Raw genomic sequence first — 25,918 nt, forward strand, 5'->3', positions numbered from 1 at the left:
AGAGAAAGGGTTAAAAGGGGAGGAGAAGCCAAGAGAACGTGTTAGGTTCAGCAAGAAAGAAAGGAAAAACACGAAGGGGAAGAGTCCCTTTCCATTCACCAGGTCGCCCACATATGTACTTAATTATAACTAGTATAATTAGGCATATAATTTTACCTAGTATAAAGCTAGAATTTAAGGTGTCATAAATAGGCCATTCTGACTTACTATCTAAAGGACAATTTAGCTCTAATTCAGGGAACAGGTGAAGGGGTTTGAGATGATTTAATAAACATCTCAGGGGCGAGTTTACTGGGCTGGATGTCCTGAATCCCATGGTAAACTGAGACCCACCTGACTAGTGATTAGTGGTGTCCCAAGAACCATGGTGCCAGGCAACAAGAGGTTAGTACAGAGGTTTGGTTGTCACCAATACCAGTGTCTAACCAGGCATTAGCCGAGAGAGTTTGAAGACCTGGCCAGGATTTTGAGTGAGAAAAAAGAGCCTCAAACCCTGAGAAAGAATCTCAGCACCATAAAATCAGGAATCCACCCAGCAACTAGGACCAGCTATGGGGACCAAGGAGGTACCCCCACACCTCGGCAGTCTTGAGAGCACCGGATTTACAGAGGGGAGCCGTGGCAGGAGTGGCGGCGGCGGCGGTGGAGGCAACCGTGGAAATGGCCGCTTCTCAGATCAGCTGAGATGTGTTTAAGTGGTCAGGGGGCCTGCCTAAGGGGAACTCACCAATTTTGGAGTCTGGTGTTGCATGCAGAAAACTGGGCGTCCAAGTAAATGGAAGGTGAGCCTGTATCTGCGAGCGCTGGGGCTATAGGATGGGAATCCACTTGCTTAGTCAGCGGAAAAAACCCATCCCAGGTTTTTGGCACCAGATGTTAGGGGCAGTTGTGGCTCACCGATAGCTCCCAGAAAAATGCTCCACAGACACGAGATCTCACACAAAGAACTTTATTTTATGCAGATGATTCACGTCTGCTCAGGGGAAAAAGAAAGTAAGAAAGAGTAATAGCTTTCTTTTTTTTTTAAAGGAATAGGTTTCTGTGCTTGCTCTTTTTAATTATAAATTAGGTGTCCTTACTGGTATACTCATAACCTTCCCCATCCTTAGGAGTTGCTAGCATCCACATAAAAGTGAATGTCATCCACTTTCTAAAATACAGAGTATAAATAATGGAGTCAATAAAATGATAAGCTACTTACCAGATTTGCATTTTAATAGTCACCCCCTGGAAGAAGAATAAGGATGGGGTTAAGGGAGTTGAAAAGGAAGTAACCTGATGAGACAAGATGACCTACATCAGGACATAGAACAGTAGAAATACAAAAGAGGGAACTTCTCTGAAAAAAAAAAAAAGAAAAGAAAGGTCAGGAACCAAATTAATTGCTTATTTTTGGTGCAGAGGTTTAAAGGTGGAGTTTAATTCCTTGCTGTCTCCATGACCAGATCTTGGATCAGCAAACTACAGCTGGGGAAATAATAAAGAACATGATGGGCAAGTTGAGCATGGTGGCAACTCAGGGCTGAGAAAGGAGGATCGCAAGCTCAAGACCAGCTCGGGCAATTTAGTGAGGCCCTAAACACTTTAACTACACCCAGTCTCGAAATAAAAAAATGAAAAGTAAAAGCCTGGGGATGTAGCCCAGTGGGTGGTGTCCATGAGTTAAACTCCCAGTACCCAACAAAGCAAAACAATATGGTGGGGATAAGTGAGACAGGTGTCGGACACACTGTGTTGCTGTCTCTGTAGACAAATCTGTGGGGATGTCCCATTGGCAATTGGATATAGATGTTTTAGTCAGGCTTTTCACTGCTGTGACTGAAGGATCCAGCCAGAATAACTGTAGAGGATGAAAAGTTTGAGGCACACTGTTTCGGAGATCTTAGTCCATAGACAGCAGGCTCCATTCCTCAGGGCTCACAGTGAGGCTGAACATCATGGGAAAAGAGTGTGGTGGAGGGAAGCGGCTCACAGGCTGATCAGAAAGCAGAGAAAGAGACTCCACTTGCCAGATATAAATATATGCCCCATGACCACACCCTCAATGCCCACCTCCTCCAGCCACACCCCACCTTCCCCCAATTATCACTCAATCCCATCAGGTGATTAATTCACTGATTGGACTAAGGCTCTCATAACCCAGTCATCTCTTCTCTGAATCTTCTTGCATTGTCTCACACATGAGCTTTTGGGGGCACCTCACATGCAAACCATAACATTCAATATACATCTCAGGAGAAAGCTCTAACCCGAAGATAAAGATCTGGAAAGTACAAAATTTCGGTGTTACTGAAGCCATCAGAGTGATTGGAATGGCTTGAAGAGAACCTAAGAGAGAGAACCTGTGCAGATACTTACTGCTAAAAGAAGAGAAACAGATAATGAAAACTGAGTTGTTTTTGAAGTTTATTCTAGGAATAAAGTTCAATATTAAGAAATCTATTAATATAGTTCCTCATATTTTTACCCCATGGGAAAATTTATGATTATCCATATAGACATATCCATATAGTCATATTTTAAAATATTGTCTGATTTTTAATATGGACCCTGCATAGATGAGGATTCGGGGAATCCTTTAACTTGATAAAATGTGTACATTTTAGTTCAAAAGGCATCATCGCAGTTAGAGGGGATACACTGGAGGCCAACACGTTCTGTCACCATGACTCTTTAGCACTGTATACGAGGTACGTGTTCATCAAATGAAACAAGAAAAGCAGAAGGGAAAATGTGCATCTAGGGAACACAAGAGATTCTCCAAAAACTATTCCAAACAGGAAGATTCTATAAATAGACTATGAAAATAACACACATATGAGAATCCCCATGTAACTAAAGGACAACAAAAAGACAAAATACCTAGCTATCTAGTCAACAAAAAATATATGCATACAACTCTATGAAGGAAGAAAAAAGTGAAGGATACTAAAAAGAAATAAAGAACTGAAAAGATACACCATGTTCATGGGCAGGAAGATTCTACATCGTTAGGGTTTAGATGTGAGACACCCCACAAGCTCATGTATGCAGCGATCAAGAACAATCAGAGGTGAAATGATTAGCTCATGAGAGTTGAAGCCTAATTAGGGGATTCTTCCACTCATGGATTAGCTGCGTGGTAACCGGAGGAGCTGGGTCCGTGGGCATTCCTTTGGAGTTTGTATTTTGTCTCTGGTGAGTGGAGCTCTCTTCTATTGCCATGTCCTGGTCTGCTTTCCACCTCCACACCCTTCTGCCATGATGTTCTTCCTCCCGTTGGGCCCAGAGCTATGGAGTCAGCCAACCATGGACTGAACTTTTGACACAATGAGCCAGAATAAACTTTTCTCCTCTACGTTGCTCTTTCTTGCCTGGTTTTTTGGTCACAGTGATGCCGAGTTGACTAAAACATGCATCATACATATGTCAATTCTCCCTAATTCTCTAAACTAATTCAATGTTATTCTGACAAAAAAAAAAAAAAACTTATTTATAGATAAGGTGATTCATAAGTTCATGCGGGAAAGTAAAGAAATAAGAATCGACAATGTGTGATAAGTTATACTCCTGTTTACCCTTATGAGACAGCTCTGGCTGCCATAGCAAATACCATAAACTGAGAGTCTCAGACAACAGAAATTTTCTTTCTCACTGTTCTGCATGTTGAGAAGTCCAAGATCAAATTGCCAGCCAGTGCAGTTACTGAGGCCTGTGCTGCTGGCTTAGAGATAGCAGCTTCTTGCTGTGCCCTTACATGGTGGGGAAAGGTCAGTCTTCCTCTTCTAAAAAGGTCATTGTTCCTACTGAATAGGATCCCACTATTATGACCTCATGTACGCTCTCTTTCCAAATGCATTCACATTTGGGCTTAGAACTGAGCTTCAAAATATAAATTTTGGGGACACAATTTACAGTAGCACCTGGGGTGCTTTTTGCTGCAGAAGTGTTAAATATCCTCATGCAGTGGAACACATATGCAGATTTTTGCCTTGTATTGACTAAAAGTAAATGGAAGTGGCATTTATGACTACTATATAGAGGCTGTAAAAGTCACACATAAGTCACCATGATCTCCCTCTGTCATACAAGAACCAATGCCATTAAAGAAATGATTCTCTTTCTGGGATTCTGAATGAAGCAGAAAGGAGCAAAAGTAAAGCTTAGCCCTGATGGGCGGGCAGTGTAAGTCAGAAGAAGGCACTGGCTGCTGATCTGCCTGTCAAATGGGTCAGCAACATCACAGAGCAAAGCACACCAGCACCAAGTACAGGCCCCCCCAAGGTTGGCATCTGCACTGTCCCACATCAGTACCCTCAGAACCAGGACCAAGGATGGTTTCTCTGTTGTCCGAAATGCTAAGTGCCTCAGACTATTTTACATGGCTAAGCCCTGGTTAGTGGTGCTGCTCAAGGAGACTCTTATATCCATACTTAATATCACTCATGGTGGTGCCTGCAACCACATAACAGGAGTGTTACTATTAAGACAAATGAAGTTCCCCTTATGGACTTAATGCTTTCACAAAAGAGTCTGGAAAACTGAATCACAGAAGTATGTCTTATTTATTGTTCATTCCATTTTGAGCTTTCAGAAAATCTTGAGGTTTTCAGAAAACCTTGAGCTCGTGGGAAAATGAAGTGATTTGCAAGCAGGAGTGAAAGGAAATAGGAAGATACTAGAGATTTGGGGACACACAGGACTGAAAAACTCAGGCATTTTACTTTTTACCTTTTGCTCTTTCTGGTTGAAATATTGCCTCTTTGGTTCTTTCAGAAAAAAAATACAGTGAAAAATGCTTTGAAGATCAGGAGCAATAAGATCAGCAGAAACTAACGAATGAAGCGTTTGATCTTAACAATCATATTTAAAAACTGTGAATGGGTAAATTTTCCCCCAATGATTTATTTCTGTTGCTCAAAATGGCCCAAAGTAAAGACTAGGAGTGAAATACTCTTGAGAAAAACACACAAAGATGAAAACAATCACCACCCAGAGACAGACGCAGGTCTCAAAACACTTAGAATTAGATGTCAATCTAACTATGTTTTCAAAAGAATCATACTGTTTTAAAAACAACTATATTGTATAAAACATCTGACGGAGTAAGAATTGAAGCTGTTAAAGACTTATGACAAGAAACATGCAAAAGCATTCCCTAGCGCTTGAGGAGAGCCTTCATTCTGGAAGATCTTTGCCTTTGTCCAACAAGACCAATGTGGACCATATGAGAGGAAGGAATTTTCAGGAAAAGGCAGATTCCTCAGAGGCGGTGGACTGGGAGCTGCCATACACAGAATCTAGGACTCAGCAAGAAAGGTTTCCATCCTTGATGTAGAGGCAACTCGCATCCGTCCCAGGAATTCAAGACTGCTATGAGATGGTGCCTCTAGTGATCCTTCCCATTCTCATTCTTTACCTTTTCAGAAAGGAATGCTCAGTGTGGTTATCTTGCCCAGACTGAACACTCATATACTGGATACAGAGAAGGCAGATGACTTTTTGAGGTCACTAGTCTCTGGAGCAAGAGAAGACATGTCTGAACATAGTACAGATGTGGGCATCATTCAGAGATCCTAGACTTTGCAAACTGCTGAACAGATGGGACCTTAGGTTGTCTTTCTGGGAATGAAGTGAACTGAGATACATTGGAAGGGGAGAGTTTCAGTATGTGGTGATTGCTGCCCACTCACTTTCAGTGCTGTTTCTGCAAGAGGATGGTATATTCCTACTCCAACCCCTGCAGAACTCAGGCAAGGCCAGGGAACTTATTTTGATCAAGCAAATGACAGTGGGAGTAAATGGTATCACTCATGAGAAGATTTAAGAGCTGACCTGGTTCACTGCCCTATTATGCCATAGTCACAATGACAGGGAATGTTCCAGAAATACTACTCCATCAGCCTGAGCCATAAAGAGACTTGACACACACCTTGATTGTGGAAGCCACTTAGAAGTTGGGGTTGTTGATTACTAAAGCCTAAACTTGCTCACTACACCTGATATCCTGAGGAACCAAGAAAAAGAGCATCAAATAGAAAAGATTAACATAAAATGCATCAGTGCATGTGCATTTTGCAAGTCAACATTTTTGGCCCACAACTGTAAGAAGAAAAATGCTCATGTTTCATTGTGATCCTAGACATACCAGCATTGATATTGCAAGGCTGAGTCTAGCATAAAATGCCAATTCATGTAATATTATCATAGTTTTTTGAACCCAGTATTTGTTGATTCATTATACATCAGATGTTAACTGATACTTCTAAGTTGAAGTATTAGGGTTTTTTTTTTTGCATTAGCAAGTGGGGAAGAAAGAATTGAATTACATGCTAGATATAGTCAGCAGAACTTCATAATCACATGTGGAAGCTTTTAAAAGTGCCAAAAATGTCAACCAGATGGACCTCAGTGATGTTGTTGGTACTGAGAGGCCATGTTAAATATTCAATGAATTACAAACAACTAAAGAGAGAATCAGCAAATTGGAAGTCATATCAAATGAAAATATCTGGGCCAAACAGACAAAGATAGAGTAAAAATTCTGGACCATCAGAAACATTGAGATCAAGTACAAAGATCTAACATGTGATTGGAACCCCAGAAGGACAGGAGAGAAGAGGCGTGGCAGAGCAGTGGTAGCAGGATGGTAACTGAGGATTTTCCCAAACCATTTTTAAAAACGAAGAAATAGGGTTAATACAAACACAATCAAATTTAGACAACCCATATGGAAATACAAATAAACAGATAGTCTTAAAAGCAGTTGCACTCATTAAGACTCTGCAGCAGAAGCAACACAAACCAGAAAGTCTCCTCCAAGTGCCTGACAGAGAAGAACCGCCAACCAAGAATTCTGCATCAACAAAATTTCAGAAGTTACAGTGAATTTAAAGCACTGGAAGACAAGCAATATCTTATTAAATTTGTCACTAGGAGAAAATTCATTTTAAAGTGCAGGTTTTTGCAAAAAGAAAACAATTCCAGCAATGCACTGGGCACCTGTGTATGCATTTTTGTCAGGCACACACCCAGGCACATGGAATTGCTGCCTGAGGATGCCTTACCCATGGCCTTAGCAAATGCTGCCTGATACCAGGAGACATGTGAGGTGTGTCCCAGAAGCATGATTGCTCTGATCACAAGCCAAAAACATCCCAAAGGTACTCGGAAAGTCAAATAGATAAATAACATCTGTAAGGTAGAGTATCCTGCGGTAATTAAAATGAATGTTTTTCATCTTCTTACAACAAAAATGGGCCTCAGAAACACTTTTCAATGATGAGGTTGGTCCTTAGGGAGCCTCACAGTGTAATTCTCCTTGTGTGCTGTTTAAGCAAAGTAAAATTGCACTGTTGTGTTGATGTTAGAGTGTTTGGTATCTATGGGAAGTGGGCATGAGGAGACATCTGTGGTGGTCTGAGTAGCGAGGACACACATTTGCCTTGTGAAACTCACTGAGCTGCACACTCAGGGCTTCTGTCCTTTTCCAGCAGCATTTCATATTTCAGAAACAGTTCAGAGAAATGGACTGGTGAATGACATGGTTAGAGGGTGCTCTTCATCATAGAAATGACAAGGCTGGCGATCTGAAAGTCACAGTTCGGAAAGTCCCCCAGACAGAGGTGAGAGGACATGGAAGAGAGTGGGAGAGAGCATGAGCAGACACCTGGGCCCAAGGGGTAAGCCAGAGGGAGGCAGAGACAAAGCCCAGAGCATTTCTCCACACGTGCTCCAGAAATGGTACAGAGGGCAAGAAGAAAGGAGAAGAAATACTAGAAGAAAGTATCCTTGAGTTCTAGAAAGACAAGTCCAGATTTTAAGCACAAAGTGATGAAGGCCCCACACTGGACACACAGGCTTTTAACACCTGCCAGGAAGAGACTGTCCTAAGAGCACCCTCAGGACACGAAAATTCTTTCCTGGAAACAAGATAGACATTTAGTACCCTCAAACCCTTTGGACACTACAAAACTGCAGCCAATTTTGAATCCTATACTCACTCAACTGCCACCTAGGCATGGTGGGAAAATTAAGATGTTTCTGTGCATATGAGGCCTCAAAAAATACCCACATTCTCCCCATATCATCTTTAGGCTGGAAATCCCCCAAAACACAGGAAATGTAAAGGGTGATGCAGAGAGTGAGCCCAGGTGTCCACTCCCTCCTCTCCTTTTCCCCTTAGGGGCCTTTCCTACTGAACATAACTCTCTCATCCAAGTAAAACCAACACAATGTCTGCCATTTGCTTGTCACATCAACTCAGCAAGAAGCTAAATATTTTAATTCATTTTAAAGATGAAGAAATGAGACTCAGAGAGTTGGAATGACTTGCACACATCGCAGGCATTAACTGGCAAGCTGAGGTTCCACTTGCCTGTGTGAGTGTCTCTTTCTCTTCCATCCTACACCACAATCTTACATCTGTGAGCTTGTCATCGCTCTCCCTCACACTCAGAAACCTTGAAAACTGAAATGTTTAAGAAGAAGAGATAGAAGGTTTTAGATGTGGCCACAGCACTGGTGGACTGGGGTGGCTTATGGTGGTTCCGGTGTGTGGAGTTGTTTTTAGCATTATGCCCTTAGGAAATGCCCTTTCCAACATAAAATGGAAAATCTGAGGCCAGATTAACCACTGCTCTGACTGGAGACTTTCTGTTCCCCTCAAGAGTGTCATCCATGGCAGGGTATCTCCCTCTACCTCCAAGGTCATCCTCTAGATCACAGAGGTCTTTTGTGGCTTGGTATCCATGTAGCATGGGGGTGTGATGGGGCCAGATACAGTGAGCACAGAGGACTGACTTCAGCCAGCTAGGAGGGCAGCATGCCTGTCTTTTGCAGCTTTATGGATGGAAGTTAGACATGAAAGACACTCCCTCCCCCTACCCCCCCAATCTGGTCACCATTTGTCAGAAGCACCATGCTCGGTGAGTCAACCCAGGATCAGAATGGAGAATGTTCAGGAGGAGCAAGTAGGTCCAACAGAAAGATACAAGAGGCTTGGCATATGGGACTCTCTCCCATATCCCTGTTGTCTTTCTCATTGCATTTTCTCCTGATTAAATCCTCTGCATCTGAAGCTGAACAAATCACATACTGAGCATTACAAATGCTTTTGAGTTGTCTGCTGGGTGTCACATAGTATCCGAGGGCTGGAACAAAACAGAACAGGAAGAGCCTGGTCATCTTTGAGTAATGCATTCTAGCATGGATGACCAAGCCAGTGATCATAAGCAGCTGGAGCTCACACATTCTCCTGAGAAGCACAACCTCATGCAAGGAGGCTGGGCTGGGTGTGGTCTGCTTCTTTGAGTTAGGAGGTCAAGGAAGGTGACATCTCATCACAGACTGAAGGCAGGAGGAGATACAGGGCAGGTAAATGTCTGTGGGAAGATACATCTCTGTAAATGGACCAGCAGAAGCCTGTTGCCAGGGGGTGGAAGGCAATGAGGAGCTGCTGCCAATGTGGCCTGGACCTGGAAGAATTGCAGCCAGGAGAAGGCAGGTATCTCCCACGTGAGGCTTGGTTCCAGGAGTGCCAGGTGTCACTCCATCAGCTGGAAAAACCAGGCAGGCATGAGCCTGTGCTTTAGGACATCGTTGTCAGACTTCTTGTTTTCTCAGGGATGCAGGAAGTAAGAACATCCCCTGAGAATGATGGTAGAGGTTTGAGGAAATTGAGAAGGCAGGCAACGGTGGCTCAAGAATGAGGAGGAAGGAATGAGGTGATGAGGCATGGGGCCAGGTGAGGTCGGGATGCCACCTCACAGGTCTGCAGTCTGAGCTGCACAGTGCAGATGCAGAGGCCAGGGGTGAGCTCTGCCTGGGCAAGAAGAGAAGGCAGCGAGTGGGGCTGCCTGCAGGGAAGGCAGTGATTGAGTAGGGATTCAAGCTGGGCAGGGGTGGGAGGGCTGCCTCTCTATGCTGGTGGCAGGGATGCTGAGGCAGCTAGTCCTGGGAGACGTGGGACTCCTGATGGCTTTGTGGAGTCTTCTAGAGCACTTCTAATGCAGTTAGAGCATTTCCACCCACCCTCCTCTCTCTCTCCCTCACTCAGCATCAGACTCCATCACAGTCTGGGGACTTGCCAGCCTCCTCAATTCCCTCCTGTTTCCTCATAGGCATTTCCCTTAACAAAATGCCAACTAATTCTAGTGCATTTACAATCTAGTCATCTAGTGCAGCTTTGGCAATAGGAGCAAGCAGAGCTCAGGTGGGCAGCTGAGGGACAATGAAGCCCTTCCTGGCAGCTGGGTTCAGGCTGTGAGGGTCCCGTGCAAGTCATGGCAGGACTGGGCTACCCCTTCTGCAGTTTTCCACATGCAGGCCACCTCCCATGATGGGGTACATTCAGTGGCCCTCACTATAGATCAAGTTTCTAGAAACAAAGTGTCATCATTCTTGAAAGGTGCCATTCTACTGTCTTGGTCTGCTTGTGCTGCTACAACACAAGAGACCAGGAAAATTATGAAGAATAGGAATTTACTTTTCACAGTACTGGAGGCTGGAAGTCCAACTCCAGGTTCTGGCAGGGTCAGGATCTGGTGAGAGCTGCTCTCTGCTTGAAAGATGGTGCTCAACTGAATGTCCTCTGGAAGGACCAGTGCCGTGTGCTCACATGGCAGGAAGGCAGACCCAAAAAGAACCCTTTTTAAGGACATGTAATCATACTCATGAGGGGTCATCCTTGTGACTTAATTCCCTCTAGGGGTCCCCACCTCTTAGCACTGTTACACTAACATTAAATTCCAACTTATGAATTTTGCAATTGTCCCACCATAAACAATTCTGCCTAAAGACTCTTGTATATATATTATAGCTCTTCTATTTCTATTTCTGTAGGTTTCCAAAGAGGAACAGATACTCCTTAATATTAATCTTCCTCTCAGTTCCCCAGGGACCCTGACTCAAGTCAGATAAATGTGTTTGCCAACTGAACACTGAAGTGATAGTTCCAATCTCTCCCTCTGAAGGACTAGTTGGAGGATTTACATGCAGATATTAAGGAGTCAGAGAACTTTGTCTGAAAGGCTGAAGGTTAGATGAGACTGAGCTGCTGTGGCTAATGTGCAGGCCTGGCTGGGGTTGAGGGAAGCAGTGCACGTGTGCATGTATGTGAATGTGTGTGCATTTCTGCATCACATGGCTGACCTCACAGTGCCAGGTCTGCATTCCACCAGATGAATGAGCAGGTGACAATCGCGGGTCAGCTTTCCTGTAGGCAATGAGCACACAGTAGGACACTTGCCCCAAGTAAAATCAATGTATACATAACCTCAAATCATGTACAATGTCCTACAGAAAACAAAATGTATCACAAAGTAGGAAAACTGACAAACTGAACTTTATAAAAATCTAAAAATTTTGCTGTTCTTGAGACACTCTTAAGGAAATGAAATGGCAAGCTAGACTTGAATTAAAAATGTGAAAAACTATATTTGATAAAGACTTGATTCCAATATAAGAAAAAATGAGACAAGGCTAGGTGCTGGGGCACATGCCTGTGATCCCAGCAACTTAGGAGGCTAATGCAGGAGGATCACAAGCTTGAGGGCAGCCTCAGCAACCGAGCAATATCCCTCCTCAAAATAAAACAAAATGGATTGGAGGTGTTACTCAGTGGTACAGCACCCCTGGGTTCAATGCCCAGTAAAGAAAAAAACGGAAAGAAGGAAGCTGGAAGGAAGGAAGAAACAAAAAAAAATTAAAAAACTATTTAAAATGGGGAAATGAACTGGACAGATGTTTTACCAATGAAGGTATATAGATAGTGAATAACCACACAGAAAGATGTTCGACATCAGCCGTCATCAAGGACATGCAAATCAGAACCACAGTGAGATTCGCGCGGCAAGAGCAATGCCGCCCCTGCATACCGTTGATGGGAATGCAAAATTCTTAAAAGTTACACACACTTTCCACAAGACTCCATGATTTACTCCTATGTGTTTTCTCAAGAGAAAACATGTCTACCTGAAGATCTGTATGTGAATAGCATCTTCATCCCATTTCCTCACAAACTGGAAAGAACACTGGAATGAACAACAAATTATGGTATCCCATACAAAGAAATACAATCCCCATAGGAGGGAGTGGAGAGAGTCCTGTGGTCCAGCCTCATACATGGTCAGACAGTTGGAGGGGAATGTTTGATTCCACTCCAGCAGATACACTCAGATCCCAGCTCCAGCCCGGGCTCCAATGGCAGGTGCCAGACACCAAGGACCAAGACTTCTCCCAGCATTGCATTGGTGTTAATGTTTCCCCAGTTATTTGCAAAGAGCCACAGGTGTTTTAGTCAGTGTTTTTGCTACTGTGACCAAATGACCTGACATGAACAATTTTAGAAGAGGGAAAGTTTATTTTGGGGCTCACGGTTTTAGAGGTCTCAGCCCATAGACAGCCAGCTCACTTCCTCTGGGTCTGAGGTGAGGCAGAACATCACGGCAGAAGAGTGTGGCAGAAGAAGGCAGATCAGGACATGGCACCAGGAAGCAGAGTCCCCTCACCATGGACAAAAGATATACTTCAAAGGCAGGAGCCTGCGGCCCACCTCCTCCACCACACCCCTCCAGCCTTGGCCACCACCCAGTTGATTCCTGGCAGGGGGTCAGTCACTGATCAGCTTTCATAGCTCAGTCACTCCACCTCTGAACGCCTTTGCATTGTCTCAGACACGAACTTCTGGGACACCTCATCCACACCATAACAGCAGGGTCATCTTTGATTATTCTCTCCTCTTCCTACTCATGGTTGATGGTGTACAAGTAACTGACTCACCTTATGGGACACATCTTTCCTGATCACTTACTTCGTTGACCCCCACCACTGGTCCAGACCATGCCTCCTGCTGGGTCTGTTTTTGTAGCAGCCACATGTAGTGGGAGGTGCACAGTGTCAGGGACTAGTGAGGATTCAGAGGCCTCCTTTGTGGAGAAGGGATGTGACCTGGAGCTCACAGGGCTGGGCCAGGCAGAGCATGATGTTGCTGGAAAGTATTTCTTTGTATGAGGATGCCATGATTTGTTATTCATGACGCTGTATTCACTTTGGAAAATTAGTCCTGCCTCGAGGAGGATTTCTTAAGGTGGGACAAATTTTCTGAAGTGACATTACCTCTGGGACCAGTGCCCTTCCCTTGAGACGGCAGGACCTGTGAAGACCCAGGCTTGCAAACCACCTGTGAATGCAGTTAGGGACTTTGCCCACAGGAAGTCACCCTCAGACACCTGGCAGCCAGGTGATGCCTCAACAGTAAGCCTCAACTCCCTCCCTCCCTCCCAGTATCTCCACTGAGGCTGGGCACTCAGAATCTTCCCAGTGGTCACTCAAGCAGAAGTCTCTCTGCCCCAACACAAGTAAGAAGACACTGCAACCCATTTCCTTGCCACTGAGGTGCTGGGAGGGACAAAGATGCCTCCAGAGACTGCTGGCCCTTCAGAAGGTGTCCCAAATCCCATTCCTAAGAACTGGTGGACAGGTTACTCTACGTAGTAGGAGGAAGTTGGAGCATCTGATTAAATTCAGCATCTTGAGATGGGCAGACTGCTCTGCACTGTCCAGGTGGGCCCAGTGAGACCCTACGAGAGGGAGGCTGAGGGTCAGGAGAACAGAGGACACCAGCTGCTGGCTCAGAAGCATGGCTCACTTTATTGAGGACATTCAGAGTACACAGTGCACTGGGAAATGTGCCGCTCAGACAGAGGGAAATCTCAGGCTCAGCATGGTCACAGGGGTGGGGGCAAAGGGCAGGTTTGCTGTTCCTTGCACAGTACCACTCAGCGGTGTTTCGTTCCATGCAAGGGTCCCCGTGTGCCTCACGTTTCTCTTTCCAGAAACAAAGTCACATTTCAAGATTAACAGACAATAATGGGTGACCATGTTGACTTTTCATGCATATTTCATATAAAGGACAAATTGATGCTCACAGTGAAGTCAAAGGAACACCTTCCCATCCTGAGGCAAGATGGGAAGAGCCTGCTTTTGTCCAAGCCAATACATTCTGGCAAAACGTTCTTGCCTCTCCCTGTCCCAAACCAATGTCCCCTTTCTCATCAGTTCTTCCTGGTAGGTGTTAACTGGTGATAGGACAGCTCTGCCTTTTCAGAAATCTTGATTGGCACTGGGCCTAGGACCACAGTGTAGCCCCGACCTGCGTCAGGTTTAGATTGACCACATCTTCACTGGACTTTGCTTCCCACTGTCTGAGACTGACTGGAAACATCAGCTCTGGTGGAACTCACTCTGGGGGGCTGCCTGCCTCCTGACTGTGGGAGCGACCTCCTGAGCACTGAGGGACTCTCGCGGACTGCCCTGGGAGACAGGGGTATCCAGGGTATTTTCCTTACACTCAAGAATGGGGAGTGACACAGAGTTTGTAGTGAGGTGGGATTCTGCCAAAACCAGTCACAATGGGCCTAAGATCAATATCTTTTGGGTCAACAAGAGACTTCAGATTGAAATGCTGCAGAATGGCAGACAGGAGCAGAAAGAGTTCCATGCGGGCCAGGCCTTCTCCAACACACACCCGTTTTCCTAGAAGTAACCACAGTACTGGTGAGACACAGCAGGTTTCAGAGAGACATCATTAACAGCAAGGCTGCAGGGCAGGGCTGGAGGAAGCTGGGGCAAACACATCCTAAAGCAGCAAGCACTCCCCGAACCCACTGAAAGAAGCATAAAAGCAAAGAACAGGATCTTCGTGATATAGATCTATTTGGGGCCATCAAGAACACAGCTGCAAAAACTTCAGTTTGGAAATTGGCCTCTGCTCGGTGAAGAAGGCACCCAGTGCTACCAGTGGTGCCCACGGGATGGGTGGGCACGTTAGACGCCAACACCCCCGGGAGTTCCAGGGTGGAGCTGGTGGTGGCGTCTTCCTCTCCAGAGCCTGAGGCACAGCCCCGGCGAGGAGCCTCAGGGGAGCACCACTTACATCAGGAGGCTGCACGCTTCCCATGGTGAGTCCGGGGAACCAGAGGCGAGTCTGTTAATGACTCTTGTATAAAATGATGGGTATCAGGTGGTATGGGTTTGAGAGGTTTTCACTGTCCAGTTAAGTAAAAATGGTCTGACAGCGAATGAGGGAAAGCGTCCACTCTGGAAAGAATGGTCTACCCACAACACCTCATTTCCAGGACTTATTGTGAAAGATGTCACCCGGCCTCTGAATGCAGGAGCACACTTGGCTCATGGGATGAGGAGGGCTGGGTGCTGGTTTATGGCTGGCTGGTGGCAGAGACACAGGGGGCGGATGAGGTGGGAAGAGACCATTCCAGGCTGAGGTGCTGCCTGTGAACCCTGCTCACCTGCAGAAAAAGGTTTGAAATAGTCACTGTACTTGAACTTCCCATTTTCATCCAGAAAGTGCTCTGGCTTAAACTGCCCTGGATCTGGAAATTCTTGGCTGTCATACAGAAGGGAGTCCAGAGTCGGAATCACAACAGTGCCCTGCAGGAGGTACAGACCTGTCAGTCAGGCAACAGAGCACATGTTCACTGTCACCCTGAAGCCCACATTAGACAGGACAGCACATTTCCAGCTGGGACAGTACTCAGTTAAGGACTAGACAGCAGCCAGGGGTCAGGTCTAAGTGGAGAGGAAACCTTAAGGTACTCACAGGGTGGACTCTGGCTGGTTGTGGCTGTCCTTGTTCCTGGCATTGGAATGTGCTACACTCCCAGGTGCCATCAAGGAGGCTTCCTTAAATTCCATCCATTTCTCTGGTCACCAGGACCATACAAGGACCACTGGGGAACTGTCACCCTGCACTGGCCTGGCTCTGCCATCCAGTCACACTGACCACGGAGACTCAGTATCCCCAACCTGCCCTGGCAGACTAGGTGTGAGCTGGTGGGAAGCAATCATGGTGCACACCAGCTCACTCTGACCTTGGGGATGACGTATCCTTGGAACACTGTGTCCCGCGTTGCTTCATGGGGCAAGTTGGAGGGTACAAGGTCAATAAACCGCTGAATTTCATGCACCACAGCATCCATATAGGGCATCTCCAGCCTGTCCCTGACAGCAGGTATGCGGCTTGGCCCAATCACCCTATCAATTTCTTCATGAAGTTTCTCTGCCAAGGCAAGAATGAGAGCAATGTAAAGGGTTGACTCCAGGCTGAACGTCCAACTCTCTTCCACTCACCAACCAAGCACTCTTCCATCTATCTGCCACTCACCTGTCCACCCATTCACCCCAACCCTAACCCATACACTTATCTACCCACCTGTTCATCTTCCCACTTAGCTGAGGACTCATCCCTCCAACCAGCCAGTGTCCATCCACCCACACATCTACCCAATCCATCTACCCAGTCACCCTTCCATTCATCCACCAAACCCACCCAGTGGATGTTTATAGAACATCCTATGCAGTACTTTTGGTGCCCCAGATACTTCAAATTATTGTATAATATCTTCACAAATGTCTATAAGAGCTATGCTCATGGAGGTCTTTTATAGTCTACAGAAACTCTGGCTTCAGTTATCTTAGCTGGAGATGGAGTATTCAATTCTCTGCATGTCAGGAGTAGAGAAAAACAAAAGGGTCTTGGAAACTTCCTCTTGGAGTGAAATCTTTGCATTAATTGTCACCCTAACTGATTCATTACATGCTTCTAAAACGTAAAAGGGCAAATGACAGAATGGAACTAGACAAGCACAGTCTACTTCTTGAAGAAGTTCCTCTGACTGAGGTAACAGCAGCCTTCAGCATGCTTCTTAAACTTTCTGTGTTTGAGATTTCCTATGGGACTTCAAAATGTTGAGTGAAAAAAGAAAATTGCAAAAAGATATGCACAGTACAGTACCCTGGTAAAATATTAAGGCACTATAACCTTGCTGTGAGCTATATGTTGATATGTAGTTATTGATAATTGTACCCAGTCACAGGTGAGGATGATACACAGCCATCCCTAAGCATTGCCTCTGTGGGGAGGGAGGCACAAAGGGGCAGGACTGACCGGCCCTGTAACATGTTTCCTTAAGAGCTCCAAAGCAAATATTGCAAAATGTTAATACATGTTAAATTTGGCAAAGGATACAGGGTGTCTATCATGTTTATTCTCTTTGTTTATATTGGAAAGCCATTGAAGTTAATGATTTAAACTGTGTTTGAGTGCAGGGTTCCCCTATACAGAGTATTCAAAAGTTCTACAACTGCTGCAGATGTGTAAAATATTTCCCTCCCTGAAATTTTGGTTCCTTCACTCTTCATGCTTCTGTATGATTTTTAAAAAGCAAAGGCTTTGCTGAAATAAAGACCAGAGCCTAGGGCCTGACCCTGGTCTGGTCACATATCCATGCTCTTGGGGGAATTGCCTCATGTCCTCCATCTGCTATGCAGGAGCACTGAAGATCTGCCCCATGCTGGCACTTAGTGGGAGGCACATCTCATCAGCAGCAGGAGGGCCCAGTTCAGAGCTGGCGGCCCCAGGCCTCCGGGCTCCCCCTGCAGCTCCCCTGCTCCCTCTTTATGGCAGGTTGGCCCTAACAGCCTGTGTTCAGGTAGGGGCTTTCAGGGTAGGAGGTGGCCTTGTCTCTTCTCCTGGGTTTCCGCTTCATAGCCCTGTGAGGTGAGATGCCCCAGGAAGACCCGAGCCTTGCCCCAACCCCCACTCAGCCTAGAAGGCCAAGTCTTCTCCAGGAGCAACTGGAGAGTATGTTGGCTGTCAGTGAAGGTCTTTACCGACAGACCGACACGTGGTGCTTCTCCCCGCTTCAGTGTTAGACTGCTCTTTCCTGCACCCAGGGCCCTGGTGGGGTGTGGGGCTATCTGTGTTCAAGGGTACCAGCTGCCTGGCACCTATCAGGACATTTCCCTCAGAGCAAATCACCCAACAATCCCGTGGCACCCAAAGGCCGACTAGCAACTGCAGACCGAGGCCGATCTCGTGGCACCCAACTGCAGACCGAGGCCAATCCCGTGGCACCCAAAGGCTGACTAGCAACTGCAGACCGAGGCCGATCCCGTGGCACCCAAAGGCCAGCTAACAACTGCAGACCGAGGCCAATCCCGTGGCACCCAACTGCAGACCAAGGCCGATCCCGTGGCACCCAAAGGCTGACTAGCAACTGCAGACCGAGGCCGATCCCGTGGCACCCAACTGCAGACCAAGGCCAATCCCGTGGCACCCAAAGGCCAGCTAACAACTGCAGACCGAGGCCAATCCCGTGGCACCCAACTGCAGACCAAGGCCGATCCCGTGGCACCCAAAGGCTGACTAGCAACTGCAGACCGAGGCCGATCCCGTGGCACTCAAAGGCCGACTAACAACTGCAGACCGAGGCCAATCCCGTGGCACCCAAAGGCTGACTAGCAACTGCAGACCGAGGCCGATCCCGTGGCACTCAAAGGCCGACTAACAACTGCAGACCGAGGCTGATCCCATGGCACCCAAAGGCCAACTAACAACTGCAGACCGAGGCCGATCCCATGGCACCCAAAGGCCGACTAACAACTGCAGACCGAGGCCGATCCCGTGGCACCCAAAGGCTGACTAGCAACTGCAGACCGAGGCCGATCCCGTGGCACTCAAAGGCCGACTAACAACTGCAGACCGAGGCTGATCCCATGGCACCCAAAGGCCAACTAACAACTGCAGACCGAGGCCGATCCCATGGCACCCAAAGGCCGACTAACAACTGCAGACCGAGGCCGATCCCGTGGCACCCAAAGGCCGACTAACAACTGCAGACCGAGGCCGATCCCATGGCACCCAACTGCAGACCAAGGCCGATCCCGTGGCACCCAAAGGCTGACTAGCAACTGCAGACCGAGGCCGATCCCGTGGCACTCAAAGGCCGACTAACAACTGCAGACCGAGGCTGATCCCATGGCACCCAAAGGCCAACTAACAACTGCAGACCAAGGCCGATCCCGTGGCACCCAAAGGCTGACTAGCAACTGCAGACCGAGGCCGATCCCGTGGCACTCAAAGGCCGACTAACAACTGCAGACCGAGGCTGATCCCATGGCACCCAAAGGCCAACTAACAACTGCAGACCGAGGCCGATCCCATGGCACCCAAAGGCCGACTAACAACTGCAGACCGAGGCCGATCCCGTGGCACCCAAAGGCCGACTAACAACTGCAGACCGAGGCCGATCCCATGGCACCCAACTGCAGACCAAGGCCGATCCCGTGGCACCCAAAGGTTGACTAACAACTGCAGACCGAGCTTGGACGCCAGAGCCTGCAGGGAGGCCTCTCTTGCTTCTCATCTGCACACCTTCAATCTCTGGGTATTTCATGAGAATCAGGAGCCCATATCTCAGGGTGGTACTGGTGGTCTCTGTCCCTGCAAAGAACAGGTCCGCCAAGGTCACAGCGACGTTTTCCAGCGTGTACCCAGGCTCTCCACTGTGCTTTTTCTGTGACGGTAGAGACAGACAGAGGCTTGGTAAGAAATTGTCCTCAGGTGGCTGACGAGAACCTGCTCCCTTCAGCAGACAGCTAGGAACGTGACAGGCTCTCCCAGCACAACCAGGACCCCATCACTTCCACCACACGGCTGGGCAAACCGAGGCTTCCAGGGAGCATGCCGAGGCAGGATGGGCCCTCGCCCAGGCCTCAAGGCTCTGTCTCCGCCAACAGTGCCAGGGCTGTCCCGGGAAAGGGGAGGTGACCTGGGTCCTGGCTGGAGGACCTCTGCTGATAACTCCAACTGCAGGGGTGGGGCCAGCCTCCTTCCAGCCCAAGGGAGGCTGGTGCCTTTGGGCCACAGGGAGGGTCTGAGATATGGTGGGATTCTGAGTGCCCAGGGGGCTGCCCAAGGGAGTCAGTGTGGATGTCTCAGACTGTTTTTAAGTCATAACAAAAAAAGGAAGAAGGCTCCTCTTGCTGGGCCAGAGGAGAGTCCTAGGAGCTGCAGGCATGAGTCTGGGGATGCCTGGGACCCCTGGAACTTGGGCACCATTGGGGAGCTGAAGCAAGGGCCAGTTCACCATCCCTGTGCCTCCTCCCATCGGGAGCAGGGCATGGTGGTCATGCTGAAGCCAAGTATGCTTATGCAACCCCAAAGCATCAAGTACACAGAAGACAGTTGGATGCCAGCCAGCAGCAGGCAGCGTGGATCTCAGTGCTTGTGCCCCACCCCACCCCAGCAAACCCAGCAGCCTGGCTGTGGTTACCGTCTCCATTTCCATGAGCAGGCAGTCGGTGAAGTCCCGGGGACAGCTTGGGTCCAGTGACTGGAGGTGCTCCTTGGCTCTTTCAAGCGTATATGCTTTTATTTCAGACACATTTGTTAAGACTTTTCTATGGCTTCCAGGCAGGTAGCGTAAGTAGCCCGAAAAATTATTGTAAAGCTGAAGACAAAGAAAGTTATAAAACTTCCATTTGACCCAACTATCCCACTCCTCGATTTATACCCAAAGGACTTAAAATCAGCATACTACAGTGACGCAGCCACATCAATGTTCATAGCTGCTTAATTCACAATAGCTAGATTGTGGAACCAACCGAGATGCCCTTCAGTTGATGAATGGATAAAGAAACTGTGGTGTATATACACAATGGAATACTACTCAACTATAAAGAAGAATGAAATTCTGGCATTTGCTGGTAGATAGATGGAGTTGGAGAATGTCATGCTAAGTGAAATAGGCCAAACCCAAAAAACCAAAGGCTGATTGTTTTCTCTGATAAGTGGATGATGATACATAATGAGGGGTGAGTGGAGGGGGATAAGAGAAGAATGGAGAAACTTTGGATGGTGTAGAGGAAAATGGGGTGGGAGAGGGTGAGGGAAGGAAAGACAGCAGACTGAGACAGACAGTATTATACTATGAACATGTATGATTACATGAATGGTGTGAATCTACATTGTGTACAACCATAGGAATGAAAACGTGTACCCCATTTGTGTACAATGAATCAAAATGTTAAAAATTAAAAAATTTAAAAGTTAAAATTAAAAAATATATAAATGTATATAAAAAAGAAAAGAAAATTATAAAACTGTTTTTTCTGAATGCAGCATAATTTTGTGCTGGGCTACTAACCTCCAAACTTGAGTCTACGGCTACCACTGCTGTGTTATTTAGAATATTCGTGACCAATGATGTTTCAGAGTGCCATTCTCCAGGCAGAGCACCCTCTGTGGTGAAATGTGGCGAAAACATCCACACACAGGTCAGTAGACGTGGCAAGGTCAGGAAAGAGGCACTCGGGGCCCTGAGTGTCCCGTGGAGGGGCACAGGGGCTGCCTGGCCCCTCCAAAGCGCTCTAGGCCCCAAGCTTCCACGGGCCTATCGTCCCATGCCCCCCGAACCTGCCTTCTCCTTCCAACGCGACTGCACAACCTGAGACCAAGGGAAGGGAAGAGGGTTCACCTGCAGCCAGGGGGTACTGAGCAGGTAGAAGTTCTCGTTAAATAGGCTCATGAGCCGCAGACACTTCTTGTCGTCGTAGCTGAAACGCCTGTTGAACAGGATGTCGGCTATGACGTTGCAGGGCGCGCAGCCCACGAGGAAGGTGGGGTCGAAGGGCTGGCCTGGAGCACAGGTGAGATGTCAGGGAGGCCATGCGGAGGCAGGCACATGCCCACCAGAGCCCCAGCCAGCTGCTCAGTCCCCGCACACTACCACTGATGCCTGGGGACGTGTGACAGGCCACAGAAGGTGGCAAATGCTCTGTCTACTCTCAGTGCCATCTAGGGCACAGAGGTCATGTGGTGGTCACTCTTGCTCCCTTTGAAGTAGAGCTGGAAATGTGAGTCCAGAATTCAGTGGCTGTGGACCAGCATGACCCTCTCTGGTCCAGGGACCCTGTAGCTGCCACCTGCTTCCAGGTTGATCTCTGCCCTCCAAGGGCTTGGCCAGGGCTCCCCTCCCTGCTTCCTGCCCAAGAATACACACCCTGAGTCTTCCTGAGCTCCTCCAGCAGGAAGTGGGCCTCCCTCTGGATCCGCTCCTCATTGCCCTGTTTTCCCATCCCGTAGTCCCGGAGGGTGGTCAGGGAGAACCGCCGGATGTCCTTCCACGTAGGTCCATTATTGAAAATAATTCCTAAGGAAGAGGGACAGCAGAAGTCACCCCAAAGGCCCAGGTCTTGGGGACATGGGACTGGGGCCGTAGGTGGTCCTCACAGGGCCTTTGGGTCCTGGGCAGGATGTGCGGGTGAGGAAGAACCACAAGAGGAGGTGGGGAGGTGCAGGGCTCCTCGGGCACACCCACCCTCCTGGGGCCTTCATGATAAGGCGTCAGCTTACAGTCTTTGGCTGTCCATTTTCCTCCGAGCCTCTTCCATGCCAAATAAAAACCACATGTGGCCACTCCAAGAAAGAGCGCTCACCTCTTTTCTGCCTATTGGCAAAATTCTTGGACAGCCTTTCGGTCCCCATGGATTTTAACCCTCACTCAACAAGCATCTCAACTCTTCACTTTATGGCTTCACAGCAGAGGCCTTGACTGAGACCTGAAGGTCACAAGACCCTACTGCAAGGACCTGCAGCTGGAAAGACCAAGCACTGACCCTTCACATGGCCCTCTCCTCCCAGTGCCTGACCTGCTGGACCTCCAGAGTGTGAAGACACTTGGAATCAACAGACCCAGATTGATGCTTTTTCTCTGTAAAGTGTTGGGGCGCTTCCATTCCTGTCTCAGTCAACTCTGTGGACGTTGTTATTCTTCCCCAGATGCAGCTTCAGTCACCCTGACTGTTGGAACCAGCCCTGGGGCCTCCTTGCACTCCAGGGCACCTGGAGTTCTCCCTTGCGGCCTCCCTTCTTCCTCCTCCTGCCTTTTCCATTATCACTTCCTCAAGAAGCAGGTTTGGCACCCACCATGCCAGGCATCCTGCTAGACGCTGGGCATTCTAGGGCAACAGGGGCAACAGTGGCACCCTTACAGACGCAGCGGCTTGTGCCTCGCATTTCCTCGCACATTGACTGTCCGACGGCCCGCGGAATGCTTGGTGGGAGGCCCTGCAGGATGCTAAGAAAGTGCCCAGGGGATGTGCCATCGATCACCATGGTCCAAGGAACTTTCTAGAAAGAGGCTGGTTGACCTGAGAGGGGCAAGGACAGCATGTGACATGAGGGGGGAGGTATAGGCGAGATGATGGTTCCAACTTCACCCTGAAGGGTGGGGAGGAGGGTGGAGCTGCACGGGCACTTCCTGAGGAGGCCACTAGCCAGGTTGAGAACCTAGGTGGCAGCACTTTTCTGGGACACATGCAGTTCCCTTGGCACATGATCACACACCTGTGCTCTGTCTTATGCCAAAAATAAACATTCACATTATCCCTGAGGGGCTAGACACGTCTCTTGTTCAGGTCAGGCAGTCTTGTTCAGTGTCAGTCTGGGCCACATGGGATGAATAGGGATCTGGAGTCTCCAGGCAGAGGCAGCAAAGACCCTGGAGCCCAACACATGGAGAGGCAAAGCCTGGCCCCTATCCTGCTGCCTGCAGCTCACAGCCTAGGCCACAGGGGCAGATATGGCCCTAAGCCAGAACCACACTGCTCTACAGCAGGACCCTGCCTCCCGAGCTCCAACAACTCCTCCGGTGCCAGCAACAGGGACTGAGAACATCGGTGTTGCTTTTACTGAGATAAGTCAGCAGAACAAACCCGCAGTGTTGAGGAGGGGGAGCCAAAGGTCACTGCCTGTGAGGTGATATGATCTGGGAAATGCAGACCCCCAAAACCAGACAGGATGCCAAGAGGCAGCTGCCCACTCACTGACTTGAGCCCCACACGACAGGGAGAGGTTTCTGGTTACAGCAGATGGGACACTTCACTTCCGACCTGCTTCGGGATCCCCTGAAGAGACCAGTGGGAAGCAGAGAAGAATGTGCTGGCAAGGTGAGGGCAGGAAGGAGCAGAGACCCCCAGAGCTGGTGCATCATGAAGGCAGAATGGTAGTCGGGGCTGGAAAACAGTGGCTGGATGATGATCCAGCCCCACCCAACCCCCCTCCCCACCGGAGGGAAGGGGATTTCTGCGTGGGCTGAATGCAGGGCTCTGGCAACAGGAGACGAGAGACTTCCTGGAAGTCTGCTTCACTCCTCCTGGCCTCAGAACGTCCACCCCTGGAGGCCTCAGGAGGCTCTCTCAGGAGATCATCAGCTGCTGCTGGCACAGGCTGAAGCTGGCGGCCCTGGCAGACAATGTCTGCCAGGTTTGGGTGCCTCATGGCAGGCGAGGGGACCTGGGTGGATGGAGCCACCAACACCCCAGAGGCAGTTTAGGCTGTGAATGAAAGAGTTCCAAGAAAAGCAGCCCGAGGCAAGAAGGTCTGGGAAGGGCAGACTCAGGCTCAAAAGCAGCCCCTTTGCCTCTCTGTAAGCTCTCTGTGCCACTGGTCGGCGTGGGTACCTGGCATGGGCACCTGCTGACAGGTACATGGCACCTGCTCAGTGGAAACTTTGTAGAAGCTTTCACAGGCAAGAGCCATCGCCCAAGGGCCTGAGGTCTCCTACCCTTCTGTCTTCATTCTGTGGCTGTCACTAGACTGTTAATGTGGGCATGGCCAGGCGAGGTGATGGCCGCCACCCACTGTGCCCCTGGGTCTGCCCACCCGCCACTAGGAGGCACACTCACCCTTGTGCTCATGCGCCTGGAATGCGGGGATCTCCCCTCGGCCAGAGAACTCGTTCTTGTGGTTCAGCAGCACCTCCCTCACAGCCTTGTAGCCGTGCAGGACCACCACTCGCCGGGGGCCCAGGTACAGTGTGAACACAGGCCCGAAGCGCTCTGCCAGCTGCAGGGACCAGCACACAGTGAACCGGGAGGTGGGTGGGGATGGCCAGATCAAGACGGCCTGACTTGGTCACTGTTCCTGTTGTCCACCAGAGAACTGGAGGGATGTGGGGAAAGACTATGCAGCCTGTGTGGGGAGCTCCCCTAGGAGAGGCCACTGCATTTGCAGGAGAGCCCTCTCCCTGCTGGACACCAGCTCTGGACCTTGTCTCCTCACGTCCCTCCCCTGAAGCCTTGTAGCCAAGGCCCACTTCCATCACCCCATTGTTCACTTCCTAAGTCAAGGTCCTGGACCATGGGATGCTGCGGGCAGACCTGGAGCCTGTGTCCTGCGTGATGACACCCCCTCGCACAAACACCAGTGCCACCCCTGTGCCCTGCAGCACCCTGGCCTTGGTTAGCTCACGGGGTGCTCGCTGCAGCCCTGGGAGACAGGTGTTGGTATTCGGGTGGAGCATGGTGGACACCAGCTGGGATGCACCCCTTGCTTGTGTGGCAGCTGCCCCATGGCTACACCAGCTGCACCAGCCTCCCCACGATCACTCCGCTTGGCCTCTTGGTTAATGCCCACCCTCCGTGTTTGGTGCCCAAGTTGCAACACCAGCAGAACTTTCTGGAAAGGACTCCCAGGTGCTGCTGCCCATCCAATTACTCCACAAGAGGCTGGTGTTGGAGAGCAACAGCTTTCCTGACAATGAACTGAATACAGGTTTATTAGATCTCATTCCTGAATCATTCTCCCTAAAAGAATGATGTGTCTCTTACCCTGGCGAAGGACTTAGGAATATCCTTCAGGTCCACCTGGAGAACATTCCCAATGATGGGGAGTGGGAAAGGTCCCGGAGGCAGGTTCCAGCTGCTGTGGATCTGCTTCCAGATGGATATGAGCAGGAGGGTGGCCACCCACACCAGCAGGGCGAGGGTGATGCCAAGAGCAGCCATGGTGCCTCTGGGACCCTCTGCAACACAAGGGACGGTCCCCGCAAAGGGAGCTTTATAATCAGCGCCCAGAAGGAGGGTGGCCCACCAGCCAATGCGCCTTCCTTCTCCCACAGCCAAGGAATTAGTTTGCTATTAGAGGCGGCTGGCACTCATTTCAAAGGTCTATTCCTGTAGCAGTTTTCTCTTAGAAGTTGTATTCAGTGACCTAATGAGGACGGGCCAGGACAGGGTCAACACTAGGTTGCTGGCACCTGTCACCTGTCACAGAAACACATCCAGGGGCACTTAA

General features: G+C 48.9%; 1 protein-coding gene across 1 annotated transcript; it reads right to left on the reverse strand.

The window, feature by feature from the left end:
- Positions 1-13,615: 13,615 nt before the first annotated feature.
- CYP2E1 (cytochrome P450 family 2 subfamily E member 1) lies at positions 13,616-25,646 on the reverse strand. The gene is made up of 9 exons (XM_079138435.1): positions 25,453-25,646; positions 24,529-24,688; positions 21,843-21,992; positions 21,318-21,478; positions 20,115-20,291; positions 19,214-19,355; positions 15,870-16,057; positions 15,288-15,429; positions 13,616-14,514 (listed from the first exon to the last, which is right to left on the reverse strand). The coding sequence occupies exons 1-9, from the start codon at positions 25,627-25,629 to the stop codon at positions 14,330-14,332; spliced, it is 1,482 nt and encodes a 493-aa protein (XP_078994561.1). The 5' UTR covers positions 25,630-25,646; the 3' UTR covers positions 13,616-14,329.
- Positions 25,647-25,918: the final 272 nt, after the last annotated feature.

This window comes from Sciurus vulgaris, assembly GCF_902686455.1.
Source record: "Sciurus vulgaris genome assembly, chromosome: 4".
NCBI classification, from domain to species: Eukaryota; Metazoa; Chordata; class Mammalia; order Rodentia; family Sciuridae; genus Sciurus; species Sciurus vulgaris.

Bases quoted from the DNA above. Each gene is read 5' to 3' on its own strand.
- CYP2E1 (XM_079138435.1), bottom strand. From the start codon at position 25,629: ATGGCTGCTCTTGGCATCACCCTCGCCCTGCTGGTGTGGGTGGCCACC. The intron at 20,292-21,317 runs GTGAACCCTCTT...CTTTGTCTTCAG, and splicing joins TCAGTACCCCCTGGCTGCAG to CTTTACAATAATTTTTCGGG. The intron at 19,356-20,114 runs GTAACCACAGCC...CTACCGTCACAG, and splicing joins TGCTCATGGAAATGGAGACG to AAAAAGCACAGTGGAGAGCC.